Source organism: Corythoichthys intestinalis, chromosome 17, assembly GCF_030265065.1.
Source record: "Corythoichthys intestinalis isolate RoL2023-P3 chromosome 17, ASM3026506v1, whole genome shotgun sequence".
NCBI classification, from domain to species: Eukaryota; Metazoa; Chordata; class Actinopteri; order Syngnathiformes; family Syngnathidae; genus Corythoichthys; species Corythoichthys intestinalis.
The window spans coordinates 5,398,841-5,422,830 of NC_080411.1; the positions used below are offsets into that span (position 1 = coordinate 5,398,841).

Here is a 23,990-nt window from a genome sequence, read left to right on the forward strand (position 1 = left end):
AAACAAGCAAGATTTCTAGCTGTCAAAGAGGTCTAACTTCTTCTAACAAGGTCTAACGAGGCTCCACTCGTTACCTGTATTAATGCCACCTTTTTTTAACTCATTATCGGTATAAAAGACACCTGTCCACAATCTCAGTCAGTCACACTCCACACTCCACTATGGCCAAGACCAAAGAGCTGTCGAAGGACACTAGAGACAAAATTGTAGACCTGCACCAGGCTGGGAAGACTGAATCTGCAATAGGTAAAACGCTTGGTGGAAAGAAATCAACTGTGGGAGCAATTATTAGAAAATGGAAGACATACAAGACCACTGATAATCTCACAAGATCTAGGGCTCCATGCATGATCTCACTCCGTGGCGTCAAAATGATAACAAGAACGGTGAGCAAAAATCCCAGAGCCACACGGGGGCACATAGTGAATAACCTACAGATAACTGGGACCCCAGTAACAAAGGCTACTATCAGTAACACAATGCACCACCAGGGACTCAAATCCTGCACTGCCAGACGTGTCCCCCTGCTGAAGAAAGTACACGTCCAGGCCCGTCTCTGGTTCGCTAGAGAGCATTTGGATTATCCAGAAGAGGACTGGAAGAATGTGTTATGGTCTGGTGAAACCTGCATGATCCAGAAGAAGACTGGAAGAATGTGTTATGGTCTGGTGAAACCAAAATAGAACTTTTTGGTAGAAACACAGGTTCTCGTGTGTCGAGGAGAAAGAATAGTGAATTGCATCCGAAGAACACCATACCCACTGTGAAACGTGGGGGTGGAAACATCATGCTTTGGGGCTGTTTTTCTGTAAAGGGACCAGGACGACTGATCTGTGTAAAGGAAAGAATTAATGGGACCATGTATCGAGAGATTCTGAGTGAAAATCTCCTTCCATCAGCAAGGGCATTGAAGATGAGATGTGGCCGGGTCTTTCAGCATGACAATGATCCCAAACATACAGCCAGGGCAACAAAGGAGTGGCTTCTTAAGAAGCATTTCAAAGTCCTGGAGTGGCCTAGCCAGTCTCCAGATCTCAACCCCATAGAAAATCTGTGGAGGGAGTTGAAAGTCCATGTTGCCCAGAAAACGTTTGGCCTCCGTTATTGCCAACAAAGGGTACATAACAAAGTATTGAGATGAACTTTTGGTATTGACCAAATACTTATTTTTCACCATGATTTGCAAATAAATTCTTTAAAAATCAATCAATGTGATTTTCTGTTTTTTTCCCCCCACATTCTTTCTCTCATGGTTGAGGTTTACCCATGTTGACAATTGCACGTCTCTCTAATATTTTCAAGTGGGAGAACTAGCACAATTAGTGGTTGACTAAATACTTATTCGCCCCACTGTATGTGTTTGAATCAAACGCTAGCATTTTATAACATTTAAACTAGCTGACCTTTGCGATGTAAGTTATCCAAATTGTTCTTTTGTTGTACTGAGATTCTCATTTATTTATTTATTTTTCCGTTTGAGGTTCAACTCAGGTATTTTGATTTTTTATGTTCCTTATCCGATTCCTCGACTATTCGAATTAACTAGTTCATCGATTAATCGACTACTAAAATAATCAATAGCTGCAGCATTATTAATATGTAAGTGTAGACTTTTTTCCCGCTCAGACATAACCAAACCAACCAGGTGTGTCGCCAAAAATGTATAGTGCACGTACTATAGCACAAGGGAAAAAAATATATATATACAGTGAGGAATGGAAGTATTTGCACCCCTTGTGATTTTGCAAGTGCACCCACTTAGAAAATAGGTAGTGGTCTGAAATTTCAATCATAGATGCATGACCACTTATAGAGACATAATCTTGAAAAAAAACAGGAACTCACATTGTATAATTTTTCAATAATTTATTTGTTATTTACCGGGGTTCATAAGTATTTGTATCCCTGAGAATCAGCAATATTTATGACACTCAAAGAGTTACAGTGCCTTGCAAAAGTATTTGGCCCCCTTGAATCTTCCAACCTTTCGCCACATTTCAGGCTTCAAACATAAAGATATGAAATTTAGTTTTTTTTGTCAAGAATCAACAACAAGTGGGACACAATCATGAAGTGGAACATTTATTGGATATTTTCAACTTTTTTAACAAATACAAAACTGAAAAGTGGGGCGTGCAATATTATTCGGCCCCTTTACTTTCAGTGCAGCAAACTCACTCCAGAAGTTCAGTGAGGATCTCTGAATGATCCAATGTTGTCCTAAATGACCGATGATGATAAATAGAATCCACCTGTGTGTAATCAAGTCTCCGTATAAATGCACCTGCTCTGTGATAGTCTCAGGGTTCTGTTTAAAGTGCAGAGAGCATTATGAAAACCAAGGAACACACCAGGCAGGTCCGAGATACTGTTGTGGAGAAGTTTAAAGCCGGATTTGGATACAAAAAGATTTCCCAAGCTTTAAACATCTCAAGGAGCACTGTGCAAGCCATCTTATTGAAATGGAAGGAGCATCAGACCACTGCAAATCTACCAAGACCCGGCCGTCCTTCCAAACTTTCTTCTCAAACAAGGAGAAAACTGATCAGAGATGCAGCCAAGAGGCCCATGATCACTCTGGATGAACTGCAGAGATCTACAGCTGAGGTGGGAGAGTCTGTCCATAGGACAACAATCAGTCGTACACTGCACAAATCTGGCCTTTATGGAAGAGTGGCAAGAAGAAAGCCATTTCTCAAAGATATCCATAAAAAGTCTCGTTTAAAGTTTGCCACAAGCCACCTGGGAGACACACCAAACATGTGGAAGAAGGTGCTCTGGTCAGATGAAACCAAAATTGAACTTTTTGGCCACAATGCAAAACGATATGTTTGGCGTAAAAGCAACACAGCTCATCACCCTGAACACACCATCCCCACTGTCAAACATGGTGGTGGCAGCATCATGGTTTGGGCCTGCTTTTCTTCAGCAGGGACAGGGAAGATGGTTAAAATTGACGGGAAGATGGATGCAGCCAAATACAGGAACATTCTGGAAGAAAACCTGTTGGTATCTGCACAAGACCTGAGACTGGGACGGAGATTTATCTTCCAACAGGACAATGATCCAAAACATAAAGCCAAATCTACAATGGAATGTTTCAAAAATAAACGTATCCAGGTGTTAGAATGGCCAAGTCAAAGTCCAGACCTGAATCCAATCGAGAATCTGTGGAAAGAGCTGAAGACTGCTGTTCACAAACACTCTCCATCCAACCTCACTGAGCTCGAGCTGTTTTGCAAGGAAGAATGGGCAAGAATGTCAGTCTCTCGATGTGCAAAACTGATAGAAACATACCTCAAGCGACTTGCAGCTGTAATTGGAGCAAAAGGTGGCGCTACAAAGTATTAACGCAAGGGGGCCGAATAATATTGCACACCCCACTTTTCAGTTTTTTATTTGTTAAAAAAAGTTTAAATTATCCAATAAATTTTGTTCCACTTCACGATTGTGTCCCACTTGTTGTTGATTCTTGACAAAAAATTAAAATTTTATATCTTTATGTTTGAAGCCTGAAATGTGGCGAAAGGTTGCAAGGTTCAAGGGGGCCGAATACTTTTGCAAGGCACTGTAACAGCATTACCTGCATGCATACTTTTTACTCAGGATAGGACATTAATAAGACCAAACAGATTAGGTGAACGGGGGGCAGGGCTATACAACTTCTCAAAAATATGAACCAAAATAATTGATATGCTAAATCAGGGGTGCTCATTACGTCGATCACGATCGACCAGTCAGTCCCAATGCTAGTGTGGGTAGCTCGCGGCATCCCCCCCAAAACGTTTTTTTTTAAAAATGCGCATAGTTAATTATGATTATGTTGTGTGTAGGTTGTGTTGTGTGAGCAACATGTGAGGTTATGTAGCACCCGTCTCTCTGTAAGCAGCTTCTTGCTAACGTTTTTCTGGTTCTATAGTTTTCAGCAAACATTTCTCACAGTTTAATTAACGTTAACAGTAGAAAACACAAGCAGTAGGACACTTCTCTCTAAGCAGCTCCCTACTCGAGTTTTGCAGGTTAGCAAGTTCACACAGTTTAATGTTATTCTAACTCTGAGGCAGGTCGAACTTTCTGTAGCAAAATTAGTGGTGTGTACAACAATGGTGTCTTTTTAAATTACTTACAGTGGCTGCTGTCGGCCCAAAAATACTCCTAATATCAAACCTCTATGAAGGGGGCTGAGTCAAGTCATCAGCCAATCAAACACGCGTTTAACGGAGGCGCATTCAGCAAGTGAAAAGTATGTTTGAACGTAATGAAAAAAGGTCACTTAATAATGGTAGAGTCAATTCTATCCTGACAACATATGGGAAGACAATCTAAATTACCTGTATAACTGAATTTATTATAGAATGCACATAAGGTTGCTTAAAAGTTGGTGGGGACAATTTGAGCATTCTGAAAAGTTGGTAGTGTTATGTCCCTACCGTCCCTATGTAAACCTACGCCCTTGAAGAAAAAGAAGGATGAGTACGATCCCAAGAACACCATCCCCACTGTGAAGTACGGAGGTGGAAACCTCAGGCTTTGGGGCTGCTTTTCGGCAAAGGGGACAGAACGACTCTACTGTATAAAGCAGAGAATGAATGGTGAAATGTATCATCAGATTTTGAGCCACAACCCCTTCCTCTAAGTCAGAGACTTGAAGATGAGTCATGGCTGGATCTTCCAACATGACAATGAAGCACACAGCCAAGCTGACTGGTGGCTGCGAAAAAAAGCATTTCAAGGTTCTGGAGTGGCTTAGCCAGTCTCCAGGCCTCAGTCCAATAGAAAATCTTTGGATGGAGCTGAAATGACAGCCCCGAAACCTGAAAGATCAAGAGAATACAGGGTGACCCAAAAAAAACGGGCCCCAACTCTAATTAGGCCCCGTTTCTTAGTGTTTTGTCCGAATGAAATGAAACTTTGGTCATAACTAGTTTATTATATTCAAAACATCATATCAAAACACTAGGGTCTTTGGCCTTTTTTTCTCCGTTCTACAGAATATATGTTCTAGATGGCCTCCATTTAGCTCCATGCATTTCTTGAGGCGCAGCACAAAGTTGTCCATGACGTTCTTACAGACTGAATTGGTCATGGCTCTCATCCCCTCCCTGATGGCTTTCTTAAGTTCTGTGATGGTTCTGGGTTTCCCTGCGTAGACTCTGTCCTTAAGATAGCCCCAAAGAAAAAAGTCTGGGGGGCTTAGGTCCGGGCTATGGGGTGCCCACTCAAAATCAGTCTTGAGACTGATCACTCGGCCTCCGAAGTTCTCTTTCAGTCAATCTCGGGACAGGTTTGAGGTGTAAGAACTTGCTCCTGGAACCAGAACCTGCTCATGAGCGACGGGTAGATGGTCTGGAGCTCATTCTTGAAGGTTTTGAGGACCTCCACATACCGCTCCTTGGTGACTGTCACTGCTTTGATGAAGATTGGTCCAATGATGCCTCTGGCCGAGATTGCAGCAGACACCATGCACTTAGGAGAGTGCAGGGGCTTAGTGGCTACTTCATTAGATGAAGCCCACTTCCATCTTGATGGAAAGGTGAACTCCAAGACAAATGTCTTCTGGGGGTCCTCCAGCCTCAAGAAATGCATGGAGCTAAATGGAGGCCATCTAGAACATATGCTGTAGAACGGAGGAAAAAAGCCCAAAGACCCTAGAGTTTTGATGTGATGTTTCGAATATAATAAACTAGTTATGACCAAAGTTTCATTTCATTCGGACAAAACACTAAGAAACGGGGCCTAATTAGAGTTGGGGCCCGTTTTTTTTGGGTCACCCTGTATTTGTGTGGAGGAATGCGCCAAAATCCCTTTTTTCATACGTGAAAACCTGGTGAAGAACTACAGAAAGCGTCTGGCCTCTGTAATTGCAACAAAGGCTTAACCACTATACAGCATATTAGCACTGATTTGCTGCAAATACTTATGAACCCCAGTAAATTACAAATAAATTATTGAAAAATAATACAGTATGGGTTCCGGATTTTTTTTTTAAAGAGTATGTCTCTATAAATGGAAATGAATCTCTGATTGAAATTTCAAGACTTTTACCTATTTTCTAAGTGGGTGAACTTGCAAAATCACAAGGAGTTCTCACTGTAGAAACTGTATACTTACTGTAGAGTTAGGCGCCACTCCCACCCTCTCACCCTTTTTTTGAGTGATGGCATTTGTGTGTGGTCAGACGGTGGAACTGCAGATCAAGAAGCAGTTCCAGGACACGTGTAAGGTTCAGAACAAGCAGTACAAAGCTCTTCGCAACCACCAGCTGGAGGTGTCACCCAAAGGGGAGCACAAGTGTCTCCTGAAGGGGTTGAAGGAGGAACAGACCCGCAAGCTGGCCGTGTTGGCCGAGCAGTACGAGCACTCAATCAACCAGATGATGGCCTCGCAAGCGGTATGCCCGGCCGAGCCTTGGCTGTCCCTTTGAGTAGAATTGGCTTTCTTAACCATCCGATTGCGTTTGGCCACATCCAGATGAAGCTGGAGGCCGAGCAGGAGTCCGAATGCGAGGCCCTGAAGCGGCAGCTGAAGCAAGAGATGGAGCTCCTGGACGCCTACCAAAGGAAGAGCAGCTCTCAGATGGAGAGCCAGCACGAACGAGAGCTGCAGAAACTCCAGCAGAAGGTCTCCATTCGTAGGGCCCACCTGGAGCAGAAGGTAGGAGCTCACCTGGCGTGCAACACAAACTGTAGCAGTGTAGTAGTAGTCACAAACGCTGTATAGTACCAATAATGTATGGATTACTGCACATACATGAACATAATAAATTTATGTTTACTTTGAAACAAGACTTTGACAATGTTACACTGTTCAAATATGGTTGCTAAGCCAACGAGACATGCATCATACATAGTAGATTGCCATGCGCACATTTGCATATTTACACTCTGTATATTGTACTGTAAGTCAACTACAGATAAACAATTGATACCTTTCTTCATCCCCTGTTGCGTTCTTTTCCCTCAAACTAAAGATGTGCTGATCGATCGGGTCCGATCACGTCATTTTCAAAGTATCGGAATCGGCAAAATATCGGACATGCCTTTTTTATATATATATATATATATATATATTTTTTTTTTTAATTAAATCGTTTTCTAATTGTATTTAACGTTACAGACAAAATGTCTTACATTCATCCAGAGTCTTTAGTTTTGGCTTAAAGTAGGGCTGTCAAATTTATCGCATAAACGGCGGTAATTAATTTTAAAAAAATTAATCACGTTAAAATATTTAATGCAATTAACGCATGCGCTGCACGACTCACTCACGCATTGTCGCGTTCAATCTATAATGGCGCCGTTTTACCTATATATAGAGCTAACAGGCAGTGTAAAATGAGTAGAGAGAATTTTGGCAGTCTTTGGAGCCTTTTTTTAATTGGCTAAAGCCTTAAAATCCCTCTCTCAATAATTAGAAATATCGTGAGAAGCAATGTGGGGAAGAACGATAGTGGTTGATCTTTTCCTTAACACCCTAAGTTACTTCCCAACGCAGAGAAGATGTATCAATTGGTGCCACTACGCACAGTCATGGTTGCACTTCCCATCATGCATTTGGGCAGAACAGTTAAATGGCTACAGTATAATTTACTGAAAGCTCAACAAATACACTAGATGGCAATATTTAGTCACAATATACAAAGTCACATTTATCCTTTAAGAATTACAAGTCTTTCTATCCGTGGATCCCTCTCACAGAAAGAATGTTAATAATGTAAATGCCATCTTGAGGATTTATTGCCATAATAAACAAATGCAGTACTTATGATCGGGAGAAAAAAACATGATCGGAACAACCCTATTAATTATTGTTACTTACATGTTTATTTGTACTTTAATAAAGAATTTACATTAGTGTTCCAAAATGTTTTTGTGAATTAATAAGTGTCAGCAAAAATTTCATTGCTAAATTAGTAGAAAAAAAAGAAAATATTACCGTAATTTCCCAAATATAACGCACACTTTTTTCCCCCAAAATCAACTTGTAAAATCATGGTGCGCTTTATAAATGGGTACATGGATGGAGACAGAAATATACTGTATATATATTACATATACAGTGCCTTGCAAAAGTATTTGGCCCCCTTGAATCTTGCAACCTTTCGCCACATTTCAGGCTTCAAACATAAAGATATGAAGTTTAATTTTTTTGTCAAGAATCAACAACAAGTGGGACACAATCGTGAAGTGGAACAACATTTATTGGATAATTTAAACTTTTTTAACAAATAAAAAACTGAAAAATGGGGCGTGCAATATTATTCGGCCCCTTTACTTTCAGTGCAGCAAACTCACTCCAGAAGTTCAGTGAGGATCTCTGAATGATCCAATGTTGTCCTAAATGACCGATGATGATAAATAGAATCCACCTGTGTGTAATCAAGTCTCCGTATAAATGCACCTGCTCTGTGATAGTCTCAGGGTTCTGTTTAAAGTGCAGAGAGCATTATGAAAACCAAGGAACACACCAGGCAGGTCCGAGATACTGTTGTGGAGAAGTTTAAAGGCGGATTTGGATACAAAAAGATTTCCCATGCTTTAAACATCTCAAGGAGCACTGTGCAAGCCATCATATTGAAATGGAAGTAGCATCAGACCACTACAAATCTACCAAGACCCGGCCGTCCTTCCAAACTTTCTTCTCAAACAAGGAGAAAACTGATCAGAGATGCAGCCAAGAGGCCCATGATCACTCTGGATGAACTGCAGAGAGCTACAGCTGAGGTGGGAGAGTCTGTCCATAGGACAACAATCAGTCGTACACTGCACAAATCTGGCCTTTATGGAAGAGTGGCAAGAAGAAAGCCATTTCTCAAAGATATCCATAAAAAGTCTGGTTTAAAGTTTGCCACAAGCCACCTGGGAGACACACCAAACATGTGGAAGAAGGTGCTCTGGTCAGATGAAACCAAAATTGAACTTTTTGGGCATAATGCAAAACGATATGTTTGGCGTAAAAGCAACACAGCTCATCACCCTGAACACACCATCCCCACTGTCAAACATGGTGGTGGCAGCATCATGGTTTGGGCCTGCTTTTCTTCAGCAGGGACAGGGAAGATGGTTAAAATTGACGGGAAGATGGATGCAGCCAAATACAGGAACATTCTGGAAGAAAACCTGTTGGTATCTGCACAAGACCTGAAACTGGGATGGAGATTTATCTTCCAACAGGACAATGATCCAAAACATAAAGCCAAATCTACAATGGAATGGTTCAAAAATAAACGTATCCAGGTGTTAGAATGGCCAAGTCAAAGTCCAGACCTGAATCCAATCGAGAATCTGTGGAAAGAGCTGAAGACTGCTGTTCACAAACACTCTCCATCCAACCTCACTGAGCTCGAGCTGTCTTGCAAGGAAGAATGGGCAAGAATGTCAGTCTCTCGATGTGCAAAACTGATAGAAACATACCCCAAGCAACTTGCAGCTGTAATTGGAGCAAAAGGTGGCGCTACAAAGTATTAACGCAAGGGGGTCGAATAATATTGCACGCCCCACTTTTCAGTTTTTTATTTGTTAAAAAAGTTTAAATTATCCAATAAATGTTGTTCCACTTCACGATTGTGTCCCACTTGTTGTTGATTCTTGACAAAAAATTAAAATTTTATATCTTTATGTTTGAAGCCTGAAATGTGGCGAAAGGTTGCAAGGTTCAAGGGGGCCGAATACTTTTGCAAGGCACTGTATATACAAACCGATTTTTTTTTTAATTGACACGGCCACGTTGTGTTGAAGAAACGTATGCGGCGACCCGTTGCCGACCATTACGGTACGTGACGTCACCATTTTGTTTCGTTAATACTTCACTCTGATCGGCAAACTAAAACGATCGGGAGCAAAAAACATGATCGGAACAACCCTAATCAAAACGTTTGTTCTTCTTTTCCCCCAAATTAAAATCGATAAGAGAATCGATAAAGAATCGAATTGTTAAGCAATATCGATAATGGAATCGGAATCGTAAAAATGCTATCAATTCCCATCCCTAGTCCTAATTTTTTCACATGACTGTACCTTGAAACCTGTAATCGCTCATGTCTAGGTTGAACATGAATATCATACGTGGTGGAAATGCACGTTTGTGTCCAGATGGAGGAGGAGCTATCGGCCCTGCACAAGGATCGCAGCGAGAGGATTAAAACTCTGTTGGAGCGTCAGGAGCGTGAGATTTTGTCCTTCGACAGCGAAACTCGCATCCTCGGCTTCGGAAGTCTGGGATCTCTGGATTTGTTTCCCAAAGACGACAGATGAAAGTGGACCGGCGGCCGGCCAACTTTTCCTACATTTCCTTTGGCGGATATGGCAGTGGTGGAGAACTCCTTTCCAGGCAGCAAAACGCCACAATCCGGACGGGTCCTCTCACTCTTGTTGTTGGGATTCCTCCTTCTCTCGATTTTTGGTATGACGTGAATAATTCAGGAAATTTTTTGCTAAAATGGGCACTTTGATATGTTTCAGTACAACTCCATCTCGCGTGTGTGTAGGTGTGTGTGTGCGTGTGTGTTATAGCAGGGGTGGGCTAACTCCATTTTTTAACTCATTGGCTGCCATTGACAGTGATGGATGTCCAATCCATTTCATCTGGGAGGGATGGCAGTGATGAAATGCTTTTTAGAATGATATAGCAAATGATTTATATAGTGGTAAACCAGAAATTTTACTCAAATACGAGTAGCGTTACTTCAAAATAATATTACTCAAGCCATCCCAAAAAATTACTTAAGTAAGAGTAAAAAAATATTTTGTGCAAAGAATACTCACGTAATGAGTAACTGCTTGCAATGTCTAATTTTCTTATTTTTTTCAAACAATATTTTCCTTCGCACAACGACATCTATATGAACTAAGGAGGCAGCTATCGATTATTTAAACAATTAATTCATCAATTAGTTACTTCCAATAATAGAGTAATCTGATTCGGAACAATTAATGCGTTGCAGAATAAATTTCAGGAGATGTAAAACAAATACTTGCTAAGATTGCACTTTCAAAAGAGCGTTAAATGCAAATGCAAGTTTTTTTTTATTCAAATTTCATTCATTTCACAAGATCAAAAAATAAAAAATGTAAAAATAAATTAAAATACCTGAGTTAAGGCTCAAATGGGATATAAAAACTAATAAATGAGGATGGAAGTATAACAAAAGAACAAGTGGCTAACTTGGATAGCAAGAGTCAGCTAGCATAAATGCTATAAATGCTAACTTTTTTTTTTTTTCCAATGCCCATAACAAATCGTTCAAACACATATGCCTCCCCCCCAAAAAAATGCTAAATATAGTGGATGAGGCTAACGTCCGCCTGGCGTAAACAGAGTTCTTCTGGCGAAAAATATCGTGAATAACTGCTAAAATCCAAGAATTCTTCATAGATATGGACGTAAAACGGTCTCGATTCTTGGTTAAAAGCAAAGAAACCGTGCAGTTAGCGTTTATTTTACGTATATTGTCGAAGTACAATGCTACTCTGTTAGCGAATTAGGCTCATGGCAGCCTGGCGTAAACAGAGCTTTTCTGGTGAAAATTCTTGTGAATAAATGCTTAAATCCCCGAATTCTTCATAGATATGGACGTAAAACTGTCTCGATTCTTGGTTAAAAGCAAAGAAACCGTGCAGTTAGCGTTTATTTTACGTATATTGTCTAAGTACAATGCTACTCTGTTAGCGAATGAGGCAAGAGGCCGCCTGACGTAAACAGAGCTTTTCTGGTGAAAATTCTTGTCAATAAATGCTTAAATCCCTGAATTCTTCATAAATATGGACGTAAAAAAGTTTCGATTCTTGGTTAAAAGCAAAGAAGCCATGCAGTTAGCGTTTATTTTATGTATATTGTCTAAGTACAATGCTACTCTGTTAGCGAATGAGGCTAGCGGCCACCTGGCGTAAACAGAGCTTTTCTGGTGAAAATTCTTGTGAATAAATGCTTGTATCACTTCATTGATATAGACGTAAAACAGTCTCGATTCTTGGTTAAAAGCAAAGAAACCATGCAGTTAGCATTTATTTTACGTATATTGTCGAAGTACAATGCTACTCTGTTAGGGAATGAGGCTAGAGGCCGCCTGGCGTAAACAGAGCTCTTCTGGCGAAAAATATTGTGAATAAATGCTAAAATCCACAAATTCTTCATCGATATGGACGTAAAACAGTCTCGATTCTTGGTTAAAAGCAGAGAAATCATGCAGTTAGCGTTTTTTTTACGTATATTGTCGAAGTACAATGCTACTTTGTTATCGAATGAGGCTAGCGGCCGCCTGGTGTAAACAGAGCTTTTGTGGCGAAAATTCTTTTGAATAAATGCTTAAATCCCCGAATTCTTCATAGATCTGTACGTAAAACAGTCTCGATTCTTGGTTAAAAGCAAAAAAACGTGCAGGTAGAATTTATTTTGCATAAATATTGCTAACTATGAGGCGAGTCAAAATTAGCCGCCTCCATGTGTAAACAAAGAAGAAAATTCCTGCGAATAAATGCTTCAGTCACGAATGCATGGTACGAAAATGATAATACCGTATTTACCTTGAATCCTCAACAAATCACTCCTGAGACAATCCTTCCTGTTTGTATGCGGTACAGCTTTCGTAGTTATCTAAATATCCAAGCTTAAATCCGACATGAGTGTGTGCCGTCTTCGGTCATTACCGTATTGGCCCGAATATAAGACGGTGTTTTTTGCATTGAAATAAGACTGAAAAAGAGGGGGTCGTCTTATATTCGCCGTCTAGACATTATACCCATTCACAACGCTAGATGGCGCCAGATATCATTGAAGTGATGTTCTGTCATGACAGATCTCAGCTTCTCTACCCATTCACGATGCTAGATGTCGCCAGATATCACTGAAACGATGTTCTGTCATGACAGATCTGAGCTACTCGCAAGTTTAATCAGTTTGCATTATTTTATTGCAATGTTTTTCCTTATTCAGATTTGATTCAAGCCTACAGTTACAGTTAGACTTCACTTTGATGGTTAATGCAGTTATTGCAATTTTGTTGTTTCATCACAATAGATTGGTTTGTTTACATTTCAAAAACCAGAAGCCATTCATTAACGAATGTGATTGCACTTTAGTTTACGTATTTAAATGTTCAGATATTAAGATTTGAATAATGCAAAATAACATGCTTTTTCTCTCAAATATATTGTTATAATCATTTGTTTCGGATGTACTGTAATTATTTTCTGTATAAAAATTAATTTGGTGTTCAAAAAGTATTTTTTCAAACTTGAGACTTGAAAAAGAGGGGGTCGTCTTATATTCGGGCCAATACGGTACTAAATGAAGCTCAGCCCCCTCTGATAAGACGTTACGCAAAGAATGACGAAGTGTCACGTCAATAGGTTATGAAGTCTATGATTTGACATAATACAAAACACGTAGTTAACTCACTTCCTCGTCGGTCCAATGGTCCCACAGTTGTCGGACTTGTTTTGGCCATTCTCCACACTTTTTGAAACCCAGAAAGGCTCACACGCCTCTCCCTGGTGCAGCAACAAAAGCCTGCAGCACATTGGGCTCGCGTAATGCGAAAAATAAGCAAATTAATTCGCACCAGACAGTTTAATTTTTTTTTTTTTTTCGTCAATGTCCTTTTAGGGGCTCCTTAGGCACTCATTTGAATACGATGAAATTTAAAAAAAAAAGGACAACAAATATATTATCATTATTATATTTCTATTAATTTATTCATTTTAGTTTTACTATTATTGTTTTTATTTACATTTTCGTAATATAAAATTTATTTAAAAAAACAGCATAAATCATATTAAAAAATACACTAATATTTTATAATTCAGACCAAATCACATTTTGGGTCACACAGGCTGCACTAAATTACCAAAAATAGTCACGTTTAAAATAAAAATAATAAAATAAATGATTTAATCTTTTCAATCACCCTTTCATCCATTTGTATTATTTGACCTTATTGCTGAAACGTTTCGGCCCTTGTGTTGTAAAACCAATATGTGGCCCTTGAGCACAAAAGTTTGCCCACCCCTGAGCGTAGACGGACAGTGTTGAATGTGATCTTCGGACCCCCGCCGACTCTCAAAGGCGGCGGTCTTCTACTTTTAGCTGCTTTTTTCTTCAGTTTTTCTTTTAGGGAAACGTGAACGGGTGTCACGGCTCCTGTCATTGCATGCACTTTATTAGGGACACATGACGCATGGCTGTCTTTGTAAATAAAGTGGTCATCTGCATTTTAGGTTGCAACCCGACGAGGTACCATAGGTTCGCACATGCCTTTCAGTTCTCGTGCCTTTTTTTTTTTTTTTTTTTTTTTTTTTTTTTTAAAGTTGAATTTTCATCATTTTTTTTATTTGCTCATCAAACTTGTTGTACATGACCAATGGTGAGAATTGTGCTGTTTTTTTATATGAATATTTGTACTTGCGCATATAGTTAGAACATGTTCATGCACAGCAGTCTATTTATTCAAATGCCAGGGCGTACAAGTTTTGGGGGATTTCTATAATAATAGTTGGGAGATTGTTGATCATAAAAATGGACGTATTTAGACACACACACATACATGCGCGGGATATTTTGTGGATTATTCACTAGGGTTGCTTAAATCATTGACGGTGATAGACGTCCAATCTGTTTGTACTGGAGGGGCTGGGTCTGGAGCTGCAATTTATGGGGGTCTATCATCGTCCATGGCACTGAGAGAGTTAAGTATGATTAGGGGTTTTACCAGTTGGATGCTTTTCATGGAAATCATTTTTTTTTAAACCTTGTGGTTTCTCCCAAAATGATTTGAAAATGTATTTGATTATTTATTTTTACGAAATAATAAAAAAAGTTTAAATATATGGCGGAAAACACAGACAAGACTGAAAAAGCAGTTTCTGCTCTTGCACTCCTCTTTAAAAGAAACTGCTGTATTTTAAGCTAAAACAACTCTTGTGTTTGATAGAACAATATGTCATGTATATATAGCAGATTCATGGCACATTAAGTCCCCGAACTATTTTTAATTTGTCCGTTTTACCCTGAAAACCCCCGTTTACAGACGTCGCGCAACCGCTTTTGTTTCAAAAAGAACACAAAGGTAATTAATGATATTTATTATTCAAAATGTCTGTCGTTTTTAGCTTAGAATCATTCATTGATGTCTCATATTTCGTTTAAAAAAAAATAAAAACGACTTGAAAAATTATTCACTCGCATATTTTAAACTTTTAAACAAATGACGTCAGAATGAAAAAAATGGCGTCTGTAAAAAAGTCACGGATAGCTACAGTATATAAATATAAATATATATATATATATGTATGTATGTGTGTATACACATATTAGGGCTGTCAAAATTATCGCGTTAACGGGCGGTAATTAATTTTTAAAATTAATCACGTTAAAATATTTGATGCAATTAACGCACATGCCCCGCTCAAACAGATTAAAATGACAGCACAGTGCAATGCCAACTTGTTACTTGTGTTTTTTGGAGTTCTGTCGCCCTCTGCTGGTGCTTGGGTGCGACTCATTTTATGGTCTTAAGCACCACCACACTTAATTATTGACATCAACAATGGCGGGCTACTAGTTTATTTTTTATTGGAAATTTTACAAATGTTATTAAAACGAAAACATTAAGAGGGGTTTTAAAATAAAATTTCTATAACTTGTACTTACATTTATCTTTTAAGAACTACAAGTCTTTCTATCCATGGATCGCTTTAACAGAATGTTAATCATGTTAATGCCATCTTGTTGATTTATTGTTATAATAAACAAATACAGTACTTATGTACCATATGTTGAATGGACATATCCATCTTGTGTCTCATCTTTCCATTCCAACAATAATTTACAGAAAAATATGGCATATTTTATAGATGGTTTGAATTGCGATTAATTGCGATTAATTACGATTAGCTAATTTTTAAGCTGTAATTAACTCGATTAAAAATTTTAATCGTTTGACAGCCCTAATATATGTATATACACATATATGCAAATATATATAAAATGTGTTTAGCTGTGGCGACCCAAGAGAGATGGATGGATTGAATTTAATTGTGTATTTGTCCTTCTTATTCTGATGAAAGCAGATGAAACCTGTGAAAAGAAATTTTCATTAAAAGATCATAAGATTTTTTGAGGAAAATAGAAACTTACATTTTTAAAAATGACTACTTTATAGCCCCGCCCCGAAAAAAGAATCTACTTTTCATAGAGCTGTTTTCTACACACTCATTGAAATATTTACAAAACTCGAAATTTGGGAAAATTATTCTAACATTGCAAAAAAAATTGTGGGAATCACAATTCTTACAATTGAATTTTCCATTCACCTAATTATTCATGATGTAGTATTTGGGGCAAAGAAAGAACAAATAGGACTTTGAGGTTAAAGTCATATTCTGTCACGGCTGTGTTGTTTTAGCAAATACGGCTGCTTTTGCTCCTGAAAACGAAATTTTTAAAAATGCAAAAATATTTTCAAATATCCTTTTTATTTTTAAAATGTTCCTGTATTGATTGAAATAATAAGGAGCCCTTAAAGGGACATCGACAGAAATAAAATAAATTTAAACAATCTGGTGTGCACCAAATTGTTTCTAGTGCGCACCAGAAACTATCTGGTAAACATGAGCATTATATGGCATTTAAGCTAGCGGACTTTTAGCCAATTGCAAGTTAACCAAATGTGTTAAACATTAGCATTATAAAGCACTTGAGCTAGCATTTAAGTTAGCCAATTGCAAAAATGCAACAATTGGCTAACTCACATAGCATAAGTCCGCAAGCTTAAATGCTATATAATGCTAATGTCAACAACAATTGGCTAATTTGCATTGTAAAAGTCCGCTAGCTTAAATGCTATATAATGGTATTGTTTACAACAACTGGCTAACTTGCACAGCCAAAGTCCGCTAGCTTAAATGCTATATAATGGTAATGTTTACAACAACTGGCTAACTTGCATAGCAAAAGTCCGCTAGCTTAAATGCTACATAATGGTAATGTTTACCAGATTGTTTCTAGTGTGCACCAGAAACTATATGGTAAAGATTAGCATTATATAGCATTCAAGCTAGCATTTAAATCAGCCAATTGCAAAAATGCAACAATTGTCTAACTCATATAGAAAAAATCCGCTAGCTTAAATGCTATATTATGGTAATGTTTCCAAACAACTGGTTAACTTACATAGCAAAAGTCCAATAGCTTAAATGCTACATAATGCTAATACTTTACCAGATAGTTTCTGGTACACACTAGAAACAATGTAGTGCACACTAGAAACAATCTGGTACGTACCAGATTGTTTAAATTTATTTTATTTCTGTCAATGTCCCTTTATAGGGGCTCCATAAAATCATGAACAATACCATTTGAATGACAATAAAAAAAAAAAACCCTTTAAAATTCCTTCTATTTTAGATAAAGAAATACGTTTTAAAATGTCAAAACTGAGCAAAGTGTATCCAAATCGATATTTTCATCTAATTTTGACTCAATTTTTTTCCCATGAAAAGTTTCCATTTGGAAAGTTGCAACCCTAGAAGTTCCAAAAAGCGGAAAAGTTCTGCATGAAAGGTGACCTATTGTAAGGGTCTCATGGCCACAATATTTGCCATATTGTTCATTGAACAGGTTGCACAATTTCCATTTTGGACCAAATGGAAGAAACAATTGTTTGGTGCTTCATTTCTTACACCAATTTTAGCCTTGACGACCGCCCCACACTCAACAACACACTGATAAAACCACAATAGCCCACACAATAATATCTTTCTTTAAGAAAAAAACAAAAATGTAAAAAACAGGGGGGAAAATTGCCACTTAGAACTACAGTGGGCTAACTCCATTTTGAAGAGGAACATTTTAGAACTGCAGTCATATTTAATATATACTATATTGGTTAAACAAATGAAAATGATGACTACTTTTCGATTTATGGTGACAAAAATTGAGGCTTTTCTCTAATATTGACACAAAAACATTTTGGACTTTCGGGATGATGGTTATGGATGTTAAGAATTTCATTCATTTCATCTTTACATAGAGCATTGAAGTTCCCTTGAAAGTAAAGCTGGAATTAAATTGTTTGTTGAGCGCAATAATGGGCTATGTCCAAACATGACTTGTGGACGTCTATGTTGCTTTAAAGGAAAAAAAAATGTTTTGTGCAATAGTGCAAAACATCCTTTGCATTTTTATTCTGTCACCATTATCATTTACTGTAAATCCTTTGGTTTTATGGAAGGAAAACAAGTCAAATGGTATTTGAGAAAATATTTCAGTGCAATAGTGGTCCACGTCCCAAAAAAGGGGGTAAAAAAAAGAGAAGGACAGTGTGGCTAGGTTCATACTGCAGGCTTTAATGCGCAATCCGATTTTTTTGTGTTTTTCCGACTCCAGTGAGGTATTAATTTGACTGAACGGGAAAATTCACATAAAAGTGGAACATTTCAAATCCAATCTAGGTCACTTCTGTTTGTGGTTGAAATCCGATCTGGGCCATATTTTTTTTGCCATGTGGCAAAATTGATTTTGCCATGTGGCATTTTTGGGGGGGGTGTATATGACATTTTGGGGGGTGTATTGCAGTTCTGCAGGCCATGCACGTCCATGACACTGACAGCCCTGCACGTCCAAATTTTCCATTCATGGTCAAAAATCACAGCCATTTCTGCCATTTAAAATGAATGGAAAATTTGGACGTGCATAGCCATCAATGACCTGAAAAAAATGCCATACTCCACCCTCCCCCCTCAAAAAAAAAATCCATATGGCAAAATCAATTTTGCCACATGGCAAAAAAATGCCACATGGGAAAGAAAAAATGCCACATGGCAAAATCCATTTTGCCACGTGGCAAAAAAAAAATCCTCATGACAAAAAAAAAAAAAAAAACATGGCAAAATCCATTTTAACCTCATGGCAGAAAAATGCCACATGGCAAAATAAAGTGCCAGATGGGGAAAAAAATTGCACATGGCAAAATCAATTTTGCCACATGGCAAAAAAAAATGCCACATGGCAAATAAAAAATGCCACATGGCAAAATCAATTTTGCCACATGGCAAAAAAATGCCACATGGCAAAAAAAAAAAAAAAATCCACATGACAAAAAAATGCCACATGTCAAAATCAATTTTGCCACATGGCAAAATCAATTTTGTCACATGGCAAAGAAAAAATGCCACACGGCAAAGAAAAAATGCCACATGGCGAAATCAATTTTGCCACATGGCAAAAAAAAAAATGCCACACGGCAAAGAAAAAATGCCACATGGCGAAATCAATTTTGCCACATGGCAAAAAAAATGCCACATGGCAAAGAAAAAATGCCACATGGCAAAATCCATTTTGCCACACGGCAAAAAAAAGTGCCACAAGGGAAAAAATGCCACATGTCAAAATCAATTTTGCTTCATGGCAAGAAATAAAATGCCACATGGCAAAGAAAAAATGCCACATGGCAAAATCCATTTTGCCACGTGGCAAAAAAAAATCCTCATGACAAAAAAAAAAAAAAACACATGGCAAAATCCATTTTAACCTCATGGCAAAAAAATGCCAAATGGCAAAATAAAGTGCCAGATGGGGAAAAAAATTGCACATGGCAAAAAAAAAAATGCCACATGGCAAATAAAAAATGCCACATGGCAAAAAAAATGCCACATGGCAAAAAAAAAAAAAATCCACATGACAAAAAAATGCCACATGTCAAAATCAATTTTGCCACATGGCAAAATCAATTTTGTCACATGGCAAAGAAAAAATGCCACACGGCAAAGAAAAAATGCCACATGGCGAAATCAATTTTGCCACATGGCAAAAAAATGCCTCATGGGAAAAAATGCCACATGTCAAAATCAATTTTGCCACATGGCAAAAAAAAAAATGCCACACGGCAAAGAAAAAATGCCACATGGCGAAATCAATTTTGCTACATGGCAAAAAAAATGCCACATGGCAAAGAAAAAATGCTACATGGCAAAATCCATTTTGCCACATGGCAAAAAAAGTGCCACAAGGGAAAAAATGCCACATGTCAAAATCAATTTTGCTACATGGCAAGAAATAAAATGCCACATGGCAAAGAAAAAATGCCACATGGCAGAAAAAGTGCCACATGGGAAAAAAAGAAGCCATAAGGCAAAATCAATTTTGCCAGATGGCAAAAAAAATGCCACATGGCAAAGAAAAAATGCCACACGGCACAATCAATTTTGCCACGTGGCAAAATCCATTTTGCCACATGGCAAATACCGCTTTTGGTTCTCGCCGTCTCTCTCTGAATGGTCACTTTAAAAAAAAAAAAAACATGACAAAAAAATCGATATAGTGGATTAAGACCTGCGGTATGAACCTAGCCTTCGAAGCGCAACAAACATTGATTAAAGATTTTAGAAATTTTACAAAAGATAACTAAAATAGGAATTATTATAGCAAAAAAATATATTGCAACAGTTGACTCAATCCGAGAATCTGTCACCTGTAAGATTATTTCACGGAAGGGGATCAATGACATACAGTAAATTTACCTCCCGAGTCTTCACGACATCGCTGGACATCACTTTCTAGGATGTTGGCCCACTTTTGTACTGAGGAGTTAGGAAAATTACTGAGTGCGACAAAGGACACATTGGTCTCAACTTTGAATTCAACCAGTATGCATCTGAAAGATATGTTGTGGCAAAAATGGAGTTAGCCCATTTTAGTTCTCAGTTAATGATTTCTATTTGACTTTTTTAATGAATATAATGGTCTTCACTTCAGTTTTAAAACTACCATTGCCGGCAATAGACGTCCAATCCATTTGAACTGGTAGAAGCTAACAGTGAATAATCACGTCCATTGACTTTCAAATTTGACCAGTAACTGCCTCCAAACCAACAAGAAGTGACCCAGAATTGCCTCCAAAATAAGCAGGATATGACTCCAATACCAGAAATCTGACGTCTATCGCGGTCAATGGCAGCGAATGAGTTAATAACAAATGGATGAGAATATTTAACAATAATCCTGAATACAATACAAAATCACCAATCTGAGGGCGGACAATTTCTTGGTTTGTTTCTTATCATCTTCACGTTAATGATGAGGATGATAATATTGATGTTCCTGGTATGCAGTAAGAACTTTTTTTAATGTGTGCGACTGAAGCCTTCACAAGTCCAAAAAGTGCTATGAGGCTCCTTCAGTGTCTTTAGATGAATAATGTCAACAAAAACAAACAAAAGGCTTGCTTGAGTGCTTCGGAAGCATTCTGAACTTTGCCTGTGTGTGAGAAAATTATGATTTTAATGACGATGGTGTGACTTTTTAGAGAAATGAATTTAGTTAGAACATAAACATGTGGAGCGATAAAGGGGAATGCTCCTAAACCACCCTGGTCACCATTTCCTGTGCGCTTCAAAACACAAAATAAAAAGACTTTATGTTGAAAAATATAAGTTGAGTTTGCCTTGAGTCATTTCATTTCTGTGCGTTTTCTCTTATGAATGTGATGCCTTCTTAAAAAAGAAACAAAAAAAATATAAGTACCGTAATTTTCGGACTATAAGCCGCTACTTTTTTCCCTTATTTTTAATCCGCAGCTTATAGTCCAATGCGGTTTATTTGTTGATTTACTTGGGTTAGTTAATAGGTCACATTTTATTTGACGACGGCTTCATAAGACTGCTAAAAGACCATCATAATTATGACATGACACGATCATGGGCAGTAATGAATGCTAATGACAGATGTCATTAAGTACAATGGGACAAATAAGTATTTAGTCAACCACCAATTGTGTAATTGAAAAGATTAGAGAGGCCTGTAATTGTCAACATGGGTAAACCTCAACCATGAGAGACAGAATGTGGGGGGATAAAAAACACATTGTTTGATTTTTAAAGAATTTGTATCCAAATTGGAGTGGAAAATAAGTATTTGGTCACCTACAAACAAGCAAGATTTCTGTCTGTCAAAGAGGTCTGACGAGGTTCCACTCGTTACTTGTATTAATGGCACCTGTTTTAACTAATTATCGGTATATATGACAGCTGTCCACAACCTCAATCAGTCACACTCCACTATGGCCAAGACCAAAGAGCTGTCGAAGGACACCAGAGACGAAATTGTAGACCTGCACCAGGCTGGGAAGACTGAATCTGCAATAGGTAAAACACTTGGTGTAAAGAAATCAACAGTTGGAACAATTATTGGAAAATGGAAGACCGCTGATAATCTCCCTCGATCTGGGGCTCCATGCAAGATCTCACCCCGTGGCGTCAAAATGATTACAAGAACGGTGAGCAAAAATCCCAGAACCACATGGGGGGACCTAGTGAATGACCTACAGAGAGCTGGGACCACAGTAACAAAGGCTACTGTCAGTAACACAATGCGCCGCCAGGGACTCAAATCCTGCACTGCCAAACGTGTCCCCCTGCTGAAGAAAGTACACGTCCAGGCCCGTCTGCTGTTCGCTAGAGAGCATGTGGATGATCCAGAAGAGGACTGGAAGAATGTGTTATGGTCAGATGAAACCAAAATAGAACTTTTCGGTAGAAACACAGGTTCCCATGTTTGGAAGAGAGGAATACTGAATTGCATCTGAAGAACACCATACCCACTGTGAAGCATGGGGTTGGAAACATCATGCTTTGGGGCTGTTTTTCTGCAAAGGGACCAGGATGACTGATCTTTGTAAAGGAAAGAATGAATGGGGCCATGTATCGAGAGATTTTAAGTGAAAATCTCCTTCCATCAGCAAGGGCATTGAAGATGACACGTAGCTGGGTCTTTCAGCATGACAATGATCCCAAACACACAGCCAGGGCAACAAAGGAGTGGCTTCGTAAGAAGCATTTCAAGGTCCTGGAGTGGCCTAGCCAGTCTCCAGATCTCAACCCCATAGAAAATCTGTGGAGTGAGTTGAAAGTCCGTGTTGCCCAACGACAACCCCAAAACATCGCTGCTCTAGAGGAGATCTGCATGGAGGAATGGGGCAAAATACCAGCTACAGTGTGTGAAAAGCGTGTGAAGAGTTACAGAAAATGTTTGGCCTCCGTTATTACCAACAAAGGGTACATAGCAAAGTATTGAGATGAACTTTTGGTATTGCCCAAATACTTATTTTCCACCATGATTTGCATGATTCTTATAAAATCAAACAATTTAGTTTTTTCCACATTCTGTCTCTCATGGTTGAGGTTTACCCATGTTGACAATTACAGGCCTCTCTAATATTTTCAAGTGGGAGAACTTGCACAATTTTTGCCCACTGTATATATATATATATATATATATATATATATATATAATATACATAATGTTAGTACAAGTTATAGAACTTTTATATTAAAACCCCTCTCAATGTTTTCGTTTGAATAAAATTTTTTAAAATTTTCAATCAAAAAATAAACTAGTAGCCCGCCATTGTTCCATCCATCCATCCATTATCTTCCGCTTGTTCCGGGGTCGGGTCGCGGGGGCAGCAGCTTTAACAGGGAAGCCCAGACTTCCCTCTCCCCAGCCACTTCAACCAGCTCCTCCGGCGGGATCCCAAGGCGTTCCCAGGCCAGCCGAGAGACATAGTCTCTCCAGCGTGTCCTGGGTCGTCCCCGGGGCCTCCCGCCGGTGGGACATGCCCGGAACACCTCTCCAGGGAGGCGTCCGGGAGGCATCCGAACCAGATGCCCGAGCCACCTCAGCTGGCTCCTCTCTACGCGGAGGAGTAGCGGCTCGACGCCGAGTCCCTCCCGGATGACCGAGCTTCTCACCCTATCTCTAAGGGAGAGCCCGGACACCCTGCGGAGGAAACTCATTTCGGCCGCTTGTATCCGGAATCTTGTTCTTTCGGTCACGACCCAAAGCTCGTGACCATAGGTGAGGGCAGGAACGTAGATTGACTGGTAAATCGAGAGCTTTGCCTTTCGGCTCAGCTAATTCTTCACCACTACGGACCGGTGCAGCGTCCGCATTACTGCAGACGCCGCACCGATTCGCCTGTCGATCTCCCGCTCCCTCCT

At 38.9% G+C, this 23,990-nt stretch overlaps 1 protein-coding gene across 1 annotated transcript in view; it reads left to right on the forward strand.

Moving 5' to 3' along the window:
- LOC130905258 (serine/threonine-protein kinase TAO3-like) overlaps nucleotides 1-19,435 on the forward strand; it is a 33,359-nt gene extending 13,924 nt beyond the window's left edge. The window contains exons 6-8 of the mRNA XM_057818452.1: nucleotides 6,179-6,391; nucleotides 6,472-6,654; nucleotides 10,092-19,435. Of these exons, the coding sequence (XP_057674435.1) occupies nucleotides 6,179-6,391; nucleotides 6,472-6,654; nucleotides 10,092-10,253 (558 nt within the window). The 3' untranslated portion in view covers nucleotides 10,254-19,435. The remainder of the gene's footprint in view (nucleotides 1-6,178; nucleotides 6,392-6,471; nucleotides 6,655-10,091) is intronic.
- Nucleotides 19,436-23,990: the final 4,555 nt, after the last annotated feature.